Below are 13,396 nucleotides of genomic sequence, written 5' to 3'. Positions count from 1 at the left end.
ATGTAACCTAATAAAAACAAAAGTGACTATTTTTATAGTTTACCCTTAGTTTCTGTATCTTAACCTTACATTCGACATTTATTTACAATTTACGCCCTTTACTTTTTTATGTTTATCCTTGGCCCCCTTTATCCTTCCCTTCTTTTATTTTCTCAGGCTCCATTAGCTAGGAAATAAAACTAACTGTGGTGGGATTAAGTAATATTAATTATTATAGAGTTAGAGATTTAGTATATATTGTTTGAAAGCTAAGTGAATAAAGAGAGAAATGATCATTATTAAATACATTTTTCTATTTTTTATTACATTAAGATTTATTCCTTAATTGGGCATTAAGTTCAGTTATAAAATTCTAAAAGAAATAGCCCTAAATTACTTGCCCTTCATTCAATTTCTTTAAGGATTATTATAATAAATCTTGATTCTTCAGTCACATTGAAGAAATATTAATAATAATTCAAAATAAAAATATGGATAAAAAGTAAATATATCACTACAATTGTGAATAAACTTCAGATTTATTATATTTTTTAATTGGTGAAATTTACCATCCTTTAATTTTGAAGTAAATTTAAAATTTAAAAGAAAATTTTATTAGAAATTTAGGTGTTATTTGATAAATTATAAAATCATATTATTTAGAATATAAATGTAAAATTAACAAAATAAATGGGCAAATATGGAAGCACAGGAAAGAAGATAAAGAAGCAAATGAAGATTCAACCATTATTGTTTGCCCACTTGCCCAAAACCCACAAAAGTCAGTCAATCACCTGTTTGTTTGGAAACCACTGCACCACCCTCCCCACTCTTTTCAACGAAACAATCCCACGTCCCCAACTCCATTTAAATAACCTTCTCTTTTCTTTTTTTCCAAGTTTCAATCAAACACTACTTCGGTTATAATACTCTTCCATCTTCCAACCAAATTAATCTTTCTTAACATATTCATTCATGCGGATGAGTTGCAACGGTTGTCGAGTCCTTCGCAAAGGCTGTACTGAAAGCTGCACTATAAGACCTTGTCTCCAATGGATTCCTAACGCTCAATCCCAAGCCAATGCCACCCTTTTCCTTGCTAAATTCTACGGCCGTGCTGGTCTTATTAATCTTATTGGTGCTGGCCCTCAGAATCTCCGTCCTGGTATTCTTCTATCTAATCTAAAAAGATTTTTTTTTTCTGTTTTTATCAAAGGCAAAATGGTTAAATGTCCTTTTTTGGGTAACAGGAGTTTTTAAATCATTGCTGTACGAAGCATGCGGTCGGATAGTGGACCCAGCTCATGGTTCGGTCGGGTTGATGTGCTCCGGGAACTGGCATCTGTGTGAAGCAGCCGTCGACGCGGTTTTAAACGGGTCGCCGATTAAACAAGTTCCTTCTGAATTGTCGGCTTCCAAGTGCCCGCAGCTTAAATCCTCCTTTGACATTCGACACGTTTCAAAAGACAAGAAATCCGATGATGGGCTTCGCAAAGTTAAGTCCCAGGGACGGTTCAAGCGGTCAGCTTCAAAACCGAAGCCGAAGCTGGAGGAGGTTGTTTTTGAACCGGTGAGTAAGGGAGGAGATAGTTGGGAAGGTGAGTGCTTATCGGTGGAGACGGTGGAGTGTTCGTTGGCTAAGGGTGACGAGTTAGGCAATGGGAGTGATTTGGAGTTGGAGTTGACATTAGGGTTGGAACCCAGGACAAAGAAGAGAGGGAATAATATCAACGGCGGTGGCGATGCCACGTGTGGAGGCCGAGTAGAGGGTTTATGTTAGGTTTTTAGCGTTTACAGGAAATATTAAAGTTAGAGAGTTAGATTTGTGGTAAATAGCTTGAAGAGGAAAAGTGTTGAAAAGTTATACAAGTTTGTTTTGTTTTTGAGAAGAAAAATTATAAAAGTCGTTTATTTGTTACATTCAAACTCCCCACGCTGTGAATCGTTTTATGTTGTATCGATTCCGGTTTTAATTTTTTTAATTAAAATTAAATTACACACCTATATCGTTTTCAAATAATAAAGCATAAAAAATTATATAATTTTAAGTTGGAACTAGAAAATATTTTGTTAACATTAAAAATAATTTATTAATATTATTATCTCATAATAATAAAAGTAATATTAATAAATTAATTTATGATATCTTTGAATATATATGAATAAATTAAATAAATCCCAACGTGATAAATAAAATCATTGAATATATACAGCTAAATTAAAAATAATAAAATCCAAGTTTTTTTAATTAAATAGATAGAATTTCTATATATAAATATGGGATAAATTATAAGAATATGCAGGGAAAAAATTATTTGAGAAACTACACTAATTTTTTTAAAAATTTATTGAATTACGTTGTTTTTGGAGATAGAACGGAAGACGCGCCTGACGAATTTTCACTTTAGTAAAAATTATTTTTTTCTTGCGGTTGGAAATTAAGGGTTTGTTGATTTATTTTTGTCCGTGCTTGAAATAGACATGATTATAGTTTTAAGGTATGTTTGAATTTACGGTGTGTCATGGAGCTAGGTGGCATAGAGATTTCATCTGCCATGTGAGTATGGAGTCATCACCCTGGAAGTCGGATCGCGTTGCAACTCAAGGTCCCAGTTGGCAGTAATTATACGGTCTGAGGTTGAAGTGTAGCTGGGGCTTCAAGTTTACGAAGGTTATGCTGTCAAGGGATGGAGCATAAAATGGGGCCATAGTTGACAGTGGTTATGTGGGCACGACAATGAGTTCTTCTCATCAAAAAAGAATACTTTATAAAACTCAAACATAAACACAAGGAAGAAAACATAGTTACATTTCAGTATAACCAAGTAGTGCGTCTTATCCATCACCACCGAAGGTAGTGACCCCATTATTATAACATGTGATAGAATTAGAGCGTAACAGGTTATACTGACAATGTCACCGCCTTTAGTAAATATGAACAACACGAATTACTTGATTATACTAGAAGGCCCCTTGCGTTTTCCTTCCTCATGCTTATATTAGAGTTTTATGAAGCATGCTCCTCGAATGAGGAGAAACTCGTTGTCGTGCCCACATTAGTACCGTCAACTACGACCCCAATATGCTTCATCCTTTTTAAACTTGAAGCCTTAGTTACACTTCAATTCGAGACGGTATAATCACCGTCAACTTGGACCTCGAGTTACAAAGCGATCCTGACTTCTCAGGTGATGGCTCCATACTCATACGATAGGCAAAATTTGTAGGTTACCGAGCTTCATGACATCACCGTGAACCTAAACACAACTTAAAACTATGACTATGTCTCACTCAAAGTAAGAGAAAAATAAATCTTTAAACCCGAAAATTTCAACATGCAAGAAAAAGAAAAATAATTTAGGATGCTAAATTAAGGGGATGGGAACGTGTATTTATATACGGGATGAGGCGGGGTAAAAAGGGAATTTTTATCTCGGGAATCCCGGGTTCTAGGGGCTCAAAGACAAAAGCAATCAAGTTGGCCTAGAGGTTGAAATGGCCAAAGAGAAAACACTCCCTGTAGGAGGTGTTTTCATCTGACATGGCAGAGAATGTTTTCTCTCTGGCCATTTCAACCTTTAGGCCAACTTGATTGCTTCTACCCCTATGCCTTAACAACCCAAGATTCCTGGGATAAAAATTTCATGATTCTCGATAAATGCCACTGCAGGGGAGTGTTTTCTCCCCAAAAAGAGCTCTATAAAAAAACCCAATACAAGCCTTTGATTTTTCATACCGACTTTCGAAGCAAATTTTTTATCTGAAGGATACTTGACATTAGGGATAATCGGTGTTGTCGTGAAAACTTGAATTTTATTCCTATGCTATTGTTGAAGCAAAGGTAATTCGTTAAATTACATGTAGGTTTAGGGTTTTGGGTGATGAGAACTATATTTTTTTTACTATTTTCTCGATTTTAAACATGTGGACTAGGCTATTTAGTTGAAGATGAGCAGACGAGTTAGAGTTGTTATCCATTACAATGGTCAAATTTGTGAGACCAAAATTAGACCCGTTTTTGTATTAGCACAATCTAAAGATTTGGCATTCAACCGAACCATAACTTTAAAAGAGCTTTGGACAAGGATTAGCCGTAAAGTGGGGATTCAAAGAAGAATTTTGAGCCTCAAATGTAGGTATCTTTCATCACTGGAACCATCTAGATATGTCATTTTTTTAGATCACTAGGGACAACGATCTAGAGTAGGTGATAGAATCCCATTGCTCTAGTGGAAATGTTGTACTAGAGTTATATGCCGGCTTCGTCGAGGAGGACAAAGGTTGTCCAAGCTTGATTATACAGTGTCTACCAAATCTATGTTTGATTAAAAAGCTGAAAGTCCCACTGCATGATTGTGCTATGGATTCACATCATTGCTGCAAAGCTCATACCAAGACCCGCCAGAATCATCATTAATGATGAGGCATTCATCCGTTTCGCCTATTCGATTATTAGGGTGAGGAACAGTCGGGCATATTTGGTTACCGGGCCTACGACACACCCGTATGACATTTTGTCAGTGCCTTTAATTTTAACTTCGGCACGAAAATATTCAACACCAGTAACACTCACACGGGCACGCCATCAAGTTACGAGGGTGGGTCAAACAGAAGTGATTTTAGGGTTAACATCGGATTTTCAAGAACAGATGATCTACTCCAGACAACCTCGACCAACCAAGGCACATCCAACCTTGGACTTGCAAATGAGGTTGATAATGAAGCAGGAGAAAAGAACGAATAGGTCATGTAAAACCTGTTTTCAGTGGCGTCGAAAATAGTGGTTTCGGGACCACCATTCTGATAAGTGAGTTAGTATTTTAATATTTATTTAATGTTTACTAGCATGTATTAGGGTCGTATTAAATTTTTGTTAAGAAATTTTAAGGTTTAAATAGGTAATTAAGTAAAAAGGCTTAAATCGTAAGAGTTACAAAAGTTGATGTTTATTAGCTAAAAGTATTAAATGGTTATGAAACCTTAAACTAATGGACTTACTGGATAAATATACCATACCATTAGTTAGTGGATGAGTATGCCATGGTTTTTGGTGTTATTTTGATAATTTAAAAGGGTTAATTTTGTAATTGTGTAAATTAGAAATTAAGTAAAATATGAGAAATAGTGTATCATCATCTTCCTCCTTTCTTTTTCTTGTTTGAAGGGAAGAACTAGGTTCATCCAAGCTCATTTCTATTGCATGGTATGTAGTTTTGTCTCGTTTTTAGTGATTTTTATGTATTTGAGCTCGTATTAACTTAATCTAGCTATCCTAGGGTCAATTTGTAAAGTTTTTAAAAGTTTAGGGACTTGCCATGAATGAATTTGTAGTGAATGTGAATTTAATTGATAGATTTTTAAGCTTGGTTGTTTAATAGCCAAATTTCGTTAAGTGATTTTTAATGATTTTGTGTTTAAAGACTTGTTTTAGAAAATAGTAAAAGTCATTGATAATTTTGTGAAATGGTTGAAAATATGGGTTGTTTGTGAGCCTTATAAAAATCAACCAGCACGATTTTTAGTTAAAAAAGGTGAATTTGTATGTTTCGGGTTTAGGGGCTAAATTGTACAAAAGTTAAAATGTTAGGGGTAATTTCATAATTTCACATTAAAATGGATTATAGGTTTGAATTAATTATTTTAAGTTATTTGGATTGTTTAATTGAGTTAAATTACTATTTAGATCAAGATACGAATCAGCCGGACTTAAACCGAGGAAAAGCTAAAATGTCAAATTAGTAGTCGACTTCATTTTTATGAATGTTTTTGTCGAGGTAAGTTTATTTTTCATTTAAAGTATTTCATTTGGAAATTATGATGTAAATTTATATTCTTTAAATACTTATTTATGAAATGGTGTTTGGATTTTCTTGAATTGAGAAAAGGAAAAGACCATGGTTGAAAGATACCAAGGCACTCCCGAATCAATGAAAAGGATGAAAAAGTTATCGATGAAAAGGTTGTCGATAAGAAAATTATTGATTGAAAATGTTATGGATTGAAAAGATTATTCAAATAATATATATGTGTTATGTAAAGTGATTCTATTTGTGATTTATTTGTTCATTTATTTGAACTTACTATGCAATACATGCTCATGTTATTTGTATTTTTCCTTATAGATCATGAAAAGCTTGGTTGGTTAGAAAGTCAAGGGGCATTCACACTATTCATCCTTTTTCTCAGTAGATGTTTAGGTTATTTTGTAGTTGGTTAGGAATGGCATGTATTAGGATCTTTTTGTTTAAATTATCCATGTCATTTATGGTATTTGAATTGGTGACTTTTGGTTACATGTATATATGTTATGGTACTTGATCAAATGTTTTTGTTGTAAATGCTTGTAGTATTTTGGACGATGTTTATGATGATGTATGTATATATATTATAAGTTATTTAAATGTGAATTGAAAGAGATGGAATATTGAGTAGTTTCATTATGTATGTTTTAGGTGATAATTGAGTTGGAATTTTAGATTCTTGAAAGCGATTATTGATGATATGATTGAATGGCATTAGCTAGATGATTATATATTACTTTTGACGAATCTAAGTACCATTTACTTTGGTGTTGGTTAAAAGTTTGGTTTTGATTCATTTTGACATGAAATATGGTGCCTTTTGATGACATATTGATTTGGTTTATAGAATGGTTGATTTGGTATATTTTGGAGTGTATTTGTAGGTGTTTGGACATATGAATGCATGTGTAAATGGTGTGTCTTGGTGTGCAAGCTTGGGGTTTTATTTGGCTTGTTTTAGGGGAAACTTATGCAGTACACGGCCTGGAACACATGCTATCACACGACCACCCCACGCGGTTGTGTGTCAATATTATTTTAAGTGCAGGTTTCACATGGTCTGAGGCACTGCCCGCGACACAGTCGCGTGTCTTAAGTCAGTATATAACACGATCGAGCACATGACCAACGACACTATCTTGTGACCCAACATCGAATATGCACGCGGTTTGGCGCACGGCCTGCGACACGGTTGTGTGGCCTTATTTCAAATTCTCACATAGGCGAACACACGAGCAGGGACATGACCGTGTGTCTCTACTTCGAAAGTCCATACGGTCTAGGCTATGTCACACGGCTTGCCACACGACCGTGTGACCTTTGTTTCCAAAATTTTCAAGTTTTTCCAAATTTTTTTGTTTTTTCGAATTGATCTCTGAATATTCCCAAGTTATTTTTAGGGCCTCGTATAACAGCTCAATTTTAGTGGTGTTAGAAACAATGGTTTTGGGACCACAATTTTGATAAGTAAGTTATTATTTTAATATTTATTTAAAGTCCATGGGATTATATTAGGGTCGTATTAAAGTTTTGTTAAGAAATTTTAAAGATTAAATAGTTAATTAGGTATAAAGGACTAAATTGAAAAAGGTGCAAAAGTTGAATTCAATTAGTTAAAAGGGTAAAATGGCTATGAAAAGGTAAATTGAAGGATGTAGTTGGTAAATATACTATATTGTATGCTAGTGGATGTGCATGGGTATGTTTTATTGAAAATTTTGATTAATGATAAGGGTAAAGTAGTAATTTAGTAATTAAAAGAAAATTTAAGTAAAGAAAAGATAAAACAAAGCTATCATCTTCTTCAATTTAGTTTCCAAAACCAATTCACCATTGTTGAGATTTCTATGTTTCGGCCAAAGCTTATTCCACATGCATGGTATGTATTTTTTGCTTGTTTTTAGTAATTTTATGTTTTTGAGCTCATTTTAGCTTAATCTAACCAGCCCGGGGGTTAATTTGTAAAAATTTTAAAGGTTGAGGGACTTAACATGATTATTATTTAATGTGTTTTGATGTTAGTTGATATATTATTAACTTTAGTTGTTAAACAAACATGTTTTATTTAGTGATTTTTGATGAAATTGTATTTAGGGATTTATTTGTGAAAATAGTAAAAATTTCATGGTAATATTGTGAAATGATGATTTAAATGGGTTGATATGAGTCCCTAAGAAATTCGGCTAGCTTGTATGGAGGATTAAAATGGTTAAATTTCAAGTTACGAGCTTAAAGACTGTATTGTGAGAAGTTAAAATATTAGGGGTAATTTTTTTATTTTATATAAATCTGAGTTATGGATTGAATTGAATTCTTGAAGTACTTAATTGAATGAAATTATATATTTAGATCAAGATAAACAACAACCAGACTTAAATCAAGGAAAGACTAAAGCTTCGGATTAGTTTGCAACTCTACTTCTACGACCATAGTTATCGAGGTAAGTTTGTATGAAATATAATCGTATCAATGTTAGTTAAATTGACTATCTATTATATTGTGTTAGCTATAAATGGAATTGAATATACATGTATCAATGTTATGAATAATTGAAGGATAACAAATCTAGTTTGAAGCTTAAGAATTCTTAGGATACGAATGACATATCATTAGGAATTTCATGTTTCGAGTGCTAGTCTTGAATGTCCTACTGATAGCTGAGGTCCTACTGATGGTTCAACAGGTAAGTAAAGCAAAGGAATGGTAAGTACGCAATGGGATATTGAATCATGATCTGTGAAATGGTTAATGTAATAAATGATGGGCATTTGAAAATCTACTTATATTATGGTTGAATTCATACGTATCATGGATGAGCTTACTAACTTGTGAGTTTCATGGTGCTTGTATAGGCTTTACTAAGCTTATGGTCTTGGTAATGATATTATACTTATTCTATTGTTTGTACTAAAGAAATGGTAAGTTATGTTTGAGTTATACGAGCTTACTAAGCACTCATTGCTTATGTAGTTACTTTCCTTTGTTTTATAAATTATCGAAAGCTCGATTGGTTGGAAGCTTGTCGGGGATCAATCACACTATCCAACAACCATTTTAGTAGTTTTTGAATATTTTTGCTAAGGTTATAAATGGCTTGTAATGATATTTCTTAAATGTGTAATGGATGTTTTGGTATGCATATGCTTTGAAGTTTATGTTTGGTTTGATAGACTTTAATGCCTTACCAAGTTAGGTCATTTTGGCCTCTTTTAAGTGCTTGTATATAAGATCCTTTTTGGTATGTTTGTGATTGCATGTAAATGGTCATATGTGATATCATTTGGTAGACAAAAAACTAGGTTTTATGCTTGAAATGTGGTTATGTTGCTTTGATTTGATCAATAATGTTTTGACACAAATGTAGTGCCTTTGAATGGAATATTGGTTAGATGAGTTAGGATGCTTGAAATGGTATGTTTAAGTGTATTTGAATGATGTTTAAATCTCTTGAAAGTGTGCACAAATGGGATGGTTTGTTAGGTGTGTTTTGGCCTTGAAATGACTTGATTTTAGGGTCAAATTATGGATCACATGGCTTGGGACATGGGCTGTCACACGGCCTGGCTACATGGTCGTGTGTCATTTGTAAATTGCTAGTGTATTAAGTGAGTGAGTTACACGGCCTAGCACATGGCCTGCAACACGGCTGTGTGTTGCAAGTTAGAGAGTTATATGATCTAGCACACGGCCTGCAACATAACCGTGTGACCTAACTCAATGAATTATACGGGTGGAGATATGGGCTGGGACGTGACCGTGTGTCCCATTGTTCAATTGTTACACGACCTGGGCTATGTCACATTACCGTGTGACCCCTATTTTCAAGATTTTATAACTTTTTCTCAAATATTCTGTTTTGTTTCAAATTAGTCCCAGATTGTTTCTAATCTACTTTTAGGGACTCGAAGGCTCGATTTAGGGACCAAATGCATATACTTTATTGGTTTCTAATGTGATTAATTTATTTAATGATATGATGTTAAATGTTGTTTCAATTGTTCGGTAATGCTTCGTAACCCTAATCTAGTGACAGAGACTTATTAGGGTGTTAAATTTAGTGGTATCAGAGCTATGGTTTAGTCAGTTCTTAGACTGAATGTAGCATGTATGGAGTTTAGAAATACATGACACTATATAACCTGTGATAGTGTGATATCTCCTGACTCAAATTGAATTATGTTTTCATATAGACAAAAGATGCCATCCAACCGAGCTGATTCCGATGAGGTTGATAGTAATATGCAAGCCTCTGTTCATGGAGCAGCTAGTAATGGGCCAATAGCTGAGGGCCGGGGAAGTAAGACGAAAGAAGCATGCTTTCAAATGATGTTTGAGTGGTTCTCTTAATTCGTTAGAACGAACTAGATGGCTCAACAACCTCTACCCCGTCCCATACCCCAACTTGTCCCCATAATTTCTCAAGGTTTAGAACTGGTACGAATGAATAGACCTCTAGTTGATAAAATTCATAAGCATGGAAATGAAGAGTTTCGCGGCACTACGGAAGATAATCTAGAAAAGGTTAAGTTTTGGTTAGAGAATATTATTAGAGTTTTCGATGAATTGTCTTGCTTTCTTGTTGATAGTTTGAAATGTGTGATATCATTGCTAAAAGACTCAATGTATCAATGGTGGAATACTTTGATTGCGGTAATACGAAAAGATCGTGTGAATTGAGATTTCTTCCAAACTAAATTTATAAAGAAATACATCAGTCAGAGATACTTTGATAAGAAAAGAAAAAAGTTCTTAGTGTTGAAGTAAGGCCATAGATGTAACACCCCTAACCCGTATCGGTGATCGAATTAGGGTTAAGAGGCATTACTAATCAAAACAGAACAGAACTTAGAACAGACATTCAGTATAGTTCAATAATTTTAACGGTTACATATAAATTGCTAGGTCTAATATTAAACATGTAAAATTTTAAACTTCTCTTTAAAATTACAATCCAGTTAAAGCATAAGAATATAAGTAATTTTCGTATGACTATTAATTTCATATACAATATATCAAAGTACGACTTTCCAAAACATTTATCTAGCCTGTACATGCCATAATTAAAATTTAAACAGTTTAATACCGAAACAGTAGATAGAGTGATGATCTTGCTGACGATCCCCGAGCTTGAAGCTTGATCTTTAAGTATATAAAACAGAAAGACATAAACAAACAAAGTAAGGTTTTATAGCTTAGTAAGTCTATTGCATAATGAAATATATATATATATATATATAGAAATAATATAACTTTTTAATTTAATTTACTGAGATTGCAATTAACACATATAATTAATATTTATACATTTACTGTACTCAGACCATTTTATTTATAGTCAAATATATGTACCTGTCGAAATGCGTTCAATTGAATATATATATTTATACCAAACAACATTACAACCAAATGAATATAACCGAGCATATATGTATGTTATACACATATCATATCCAACTGTGTATGTATACTCATAATAAACTTATAACCAAATACAAATCTAATACATGTGACCAAATGCATTCATCTTCATCAAATAATTATAAATAGAGGTGTATACATTTCAAATGCATATGTAGATACTTATCAAATACATATACCGAATATTTATATGTATACATTTATCGACTGCATAAATCAAAAGCATTTATGTATATTTTTACAAATGCATAGACTGAATATGTACATATTCATTAAACACACATAGTCGAAGGTATATATGCTCATCACTTAAAGATAACCAAAATCATATAACTGTACACTTAATCACATTCTTTAAACAGATTCACTGGCACTTAGCCTGCTAGACTTAAAGCCTGATTCAGTACACCGGCACTTAGCCTGCTAGACATATAGTCTGAAATGTTTCACCGGCATTAAGCCTGCTAGACGTAAAGTCTGATATTGTTTCACCAGCATTAAGCCTGCTAGACGTAAAGTCTGAAATTATTTCACCGGCATTAAGCCTGCTAGACATAAAGTCTGATATTGTTTCACTGGCAATAAACCTGATAGGCACTGAGCCTAAAATCTCAATTCACAGAAGTTATATCTCATATTTGTATATATTATCCACATAAAAATTTAACTCAATAATTTATAAACTATATCTTTAATCCACATAGGTATATAAAGTTCAGACATCAAATTCAGCTCAATAACTTAATTATACATCCGAACATATATATATAACTTAACATATTAAAGCCTACTACCTAATATCATGCATTCGAACACCTTATGATATTCCAAACTAATAATTTCATATCTTCAATTCCATTCAAGAATTTTTACATGAATATACATACATAATCGAACCTCCCTTATACATATATAAATTTCATACTTAAACTCATTACAAAACATATATATATGCATATTTGCATAATTAAACCTCATATAAACTTGTATAAATGGCATACCTGAATTCAATACAAGGACATATACATGTATATTTGCATATTATAGATCCAATACAAAGTTTTATACCAATATAAACCTATATTTATTTCCGAATCTTAAGTACACACACACACACACATATATATATATATACCTTTTATTAAACCAATACTTTATACTTGTATATACATGTATAAATTCGAAACTTGTACATATAAAAATATAAAACTTTTATACTCCAACTAAATTTGATAACATTTATAATTTTATATCCTTATATACCTTCATACTTTAACTAAATTCAAATGACCATATAAGTATATACCTATGATTCGAACATGTAACAATAATGCATATAATTCACTCATACTTTTAATTTTTTCAACCAACATATTTTAAATTATAATTCATCAAAATACATCACATATACATACCTATATACTGATTTTTATGACATTAAATAGATAATAGACTTACCTCGGACGGTGTAAAATCGAAACCGGACGATTAGTCGACGACTTTAACTTTTCCTCGATCTAACTCGATTTCTTTGGTTCTTGATCTAAATATATTCAAAATGAGATAAATTAAATATTATTACATTCAATTTAGTCCAAAAACACATAAATGGGAAAATTACCATTTTACCCCTAATATTTATAATTTTTTGCAATTTAGTCCCTATTACATAAAACACAAAATACACAAAATTTACCCATACTATACAAGGGCCGAATGTCCCTAGTGCTCATACAAGTCCACAAATTTCATTTATTTCATATTTTAGTCCCTCAAAATTTTAATTTCACAATTTAGCCTAATTACTCAATTTCACCAAAAATTCAAAGACAAAACACGTTAATCTTTCACATATCTTTCATATTTCATCATCAACTATCATAAAGCTCAAACATTCATCAATGAGATGTAACAAAATCAACACCAAATTCTAAAATTAAAGCATGGGTCTTGTAGTACACAAAGCAACGATCTCAAAAACGTAAAAAATTTTAAAAACCGAACAAAAACGAACCTTTAATTAAGCAAGGATATGGCCGAACTTTAGAAAGCCATAGTTGAGCTTCTTTTTGCTTAACATTCGGCTTGGAGAAGATGATAAAATCATATTTTCTTAAGTTATTTTAACTAATATATATTTTAATTACTTAATGACTACTTTAACCTTTGTTTAATTAATTATAAAACATATAACTTAA

At 32.5% G+C, this 13,396-nt stretch overlaps 1 protein-coding gene across 1 annotated transcript; it reads left to right on the top strand.

The window, feature by feature from the left end:
• The first annotated feature begins 730 nt into the window (after positions 1-730).
• LOC107892028 (LOB domain-containing protein 40) lies at positions 731-1,899 on the top strand. Its single transcript, XM_016816995.2, has 2 exons — positions 731-1,144; positions 1,230-1,899. The coding sequence occupies exons 1-2, from the start codon at positions 955-957 to the stop codon at positions 1,757-1,759; spliced, it is 720 nt and encodes a 239-aa protein (XP_016672484.1). The 5' UTR covers positions 731-954; the 3' UTR covers positions 1,760-1,899.
• Positions 1,900-13,396: the final 11,497 nt, after the last annotated feature.

This window comes from Gossypium hirsutum, chromosome D09, assembly GCF_007990345.1.
Source record: "Gossypium hirsutum isolate 1008001.06 chromosome D09, Gossypium_hirsutum_v2.1, whole genome shotgun sequence".
NCBI classification, from domain to species: domain Eukaryota; kingdom Viridiplantae; phylum Streptophyta; class Magnoliopsida; order Malvales; family Malvaceae; genus Gossypium; species Gossypium hirsutum.
The sequence above is the reverse complement of the archived record's forward strand: the minus strand, read 5'-3'. Positions and strand labels throughout refer to the sequence as shown.

What these genes read in the sequence shown, in the direction of transcription:
- LOC107892028 (XM_016816995.2), top strand. Translation starts at nt 955, where the DNA reads ATGCGGATGAGTTGCAACGGTTGTCGAGTCCTTCGCAAAGGCTGTACT. An exon ending in CCCTCAGAATCTCCGTCCTG is followed by an intron (nt 1,145 to 1,229) that starts GTATTCTTCTAT and finishes TTTGGGTAACAG; the next exon opens with GAGTTTTTAAATCATTGCTG.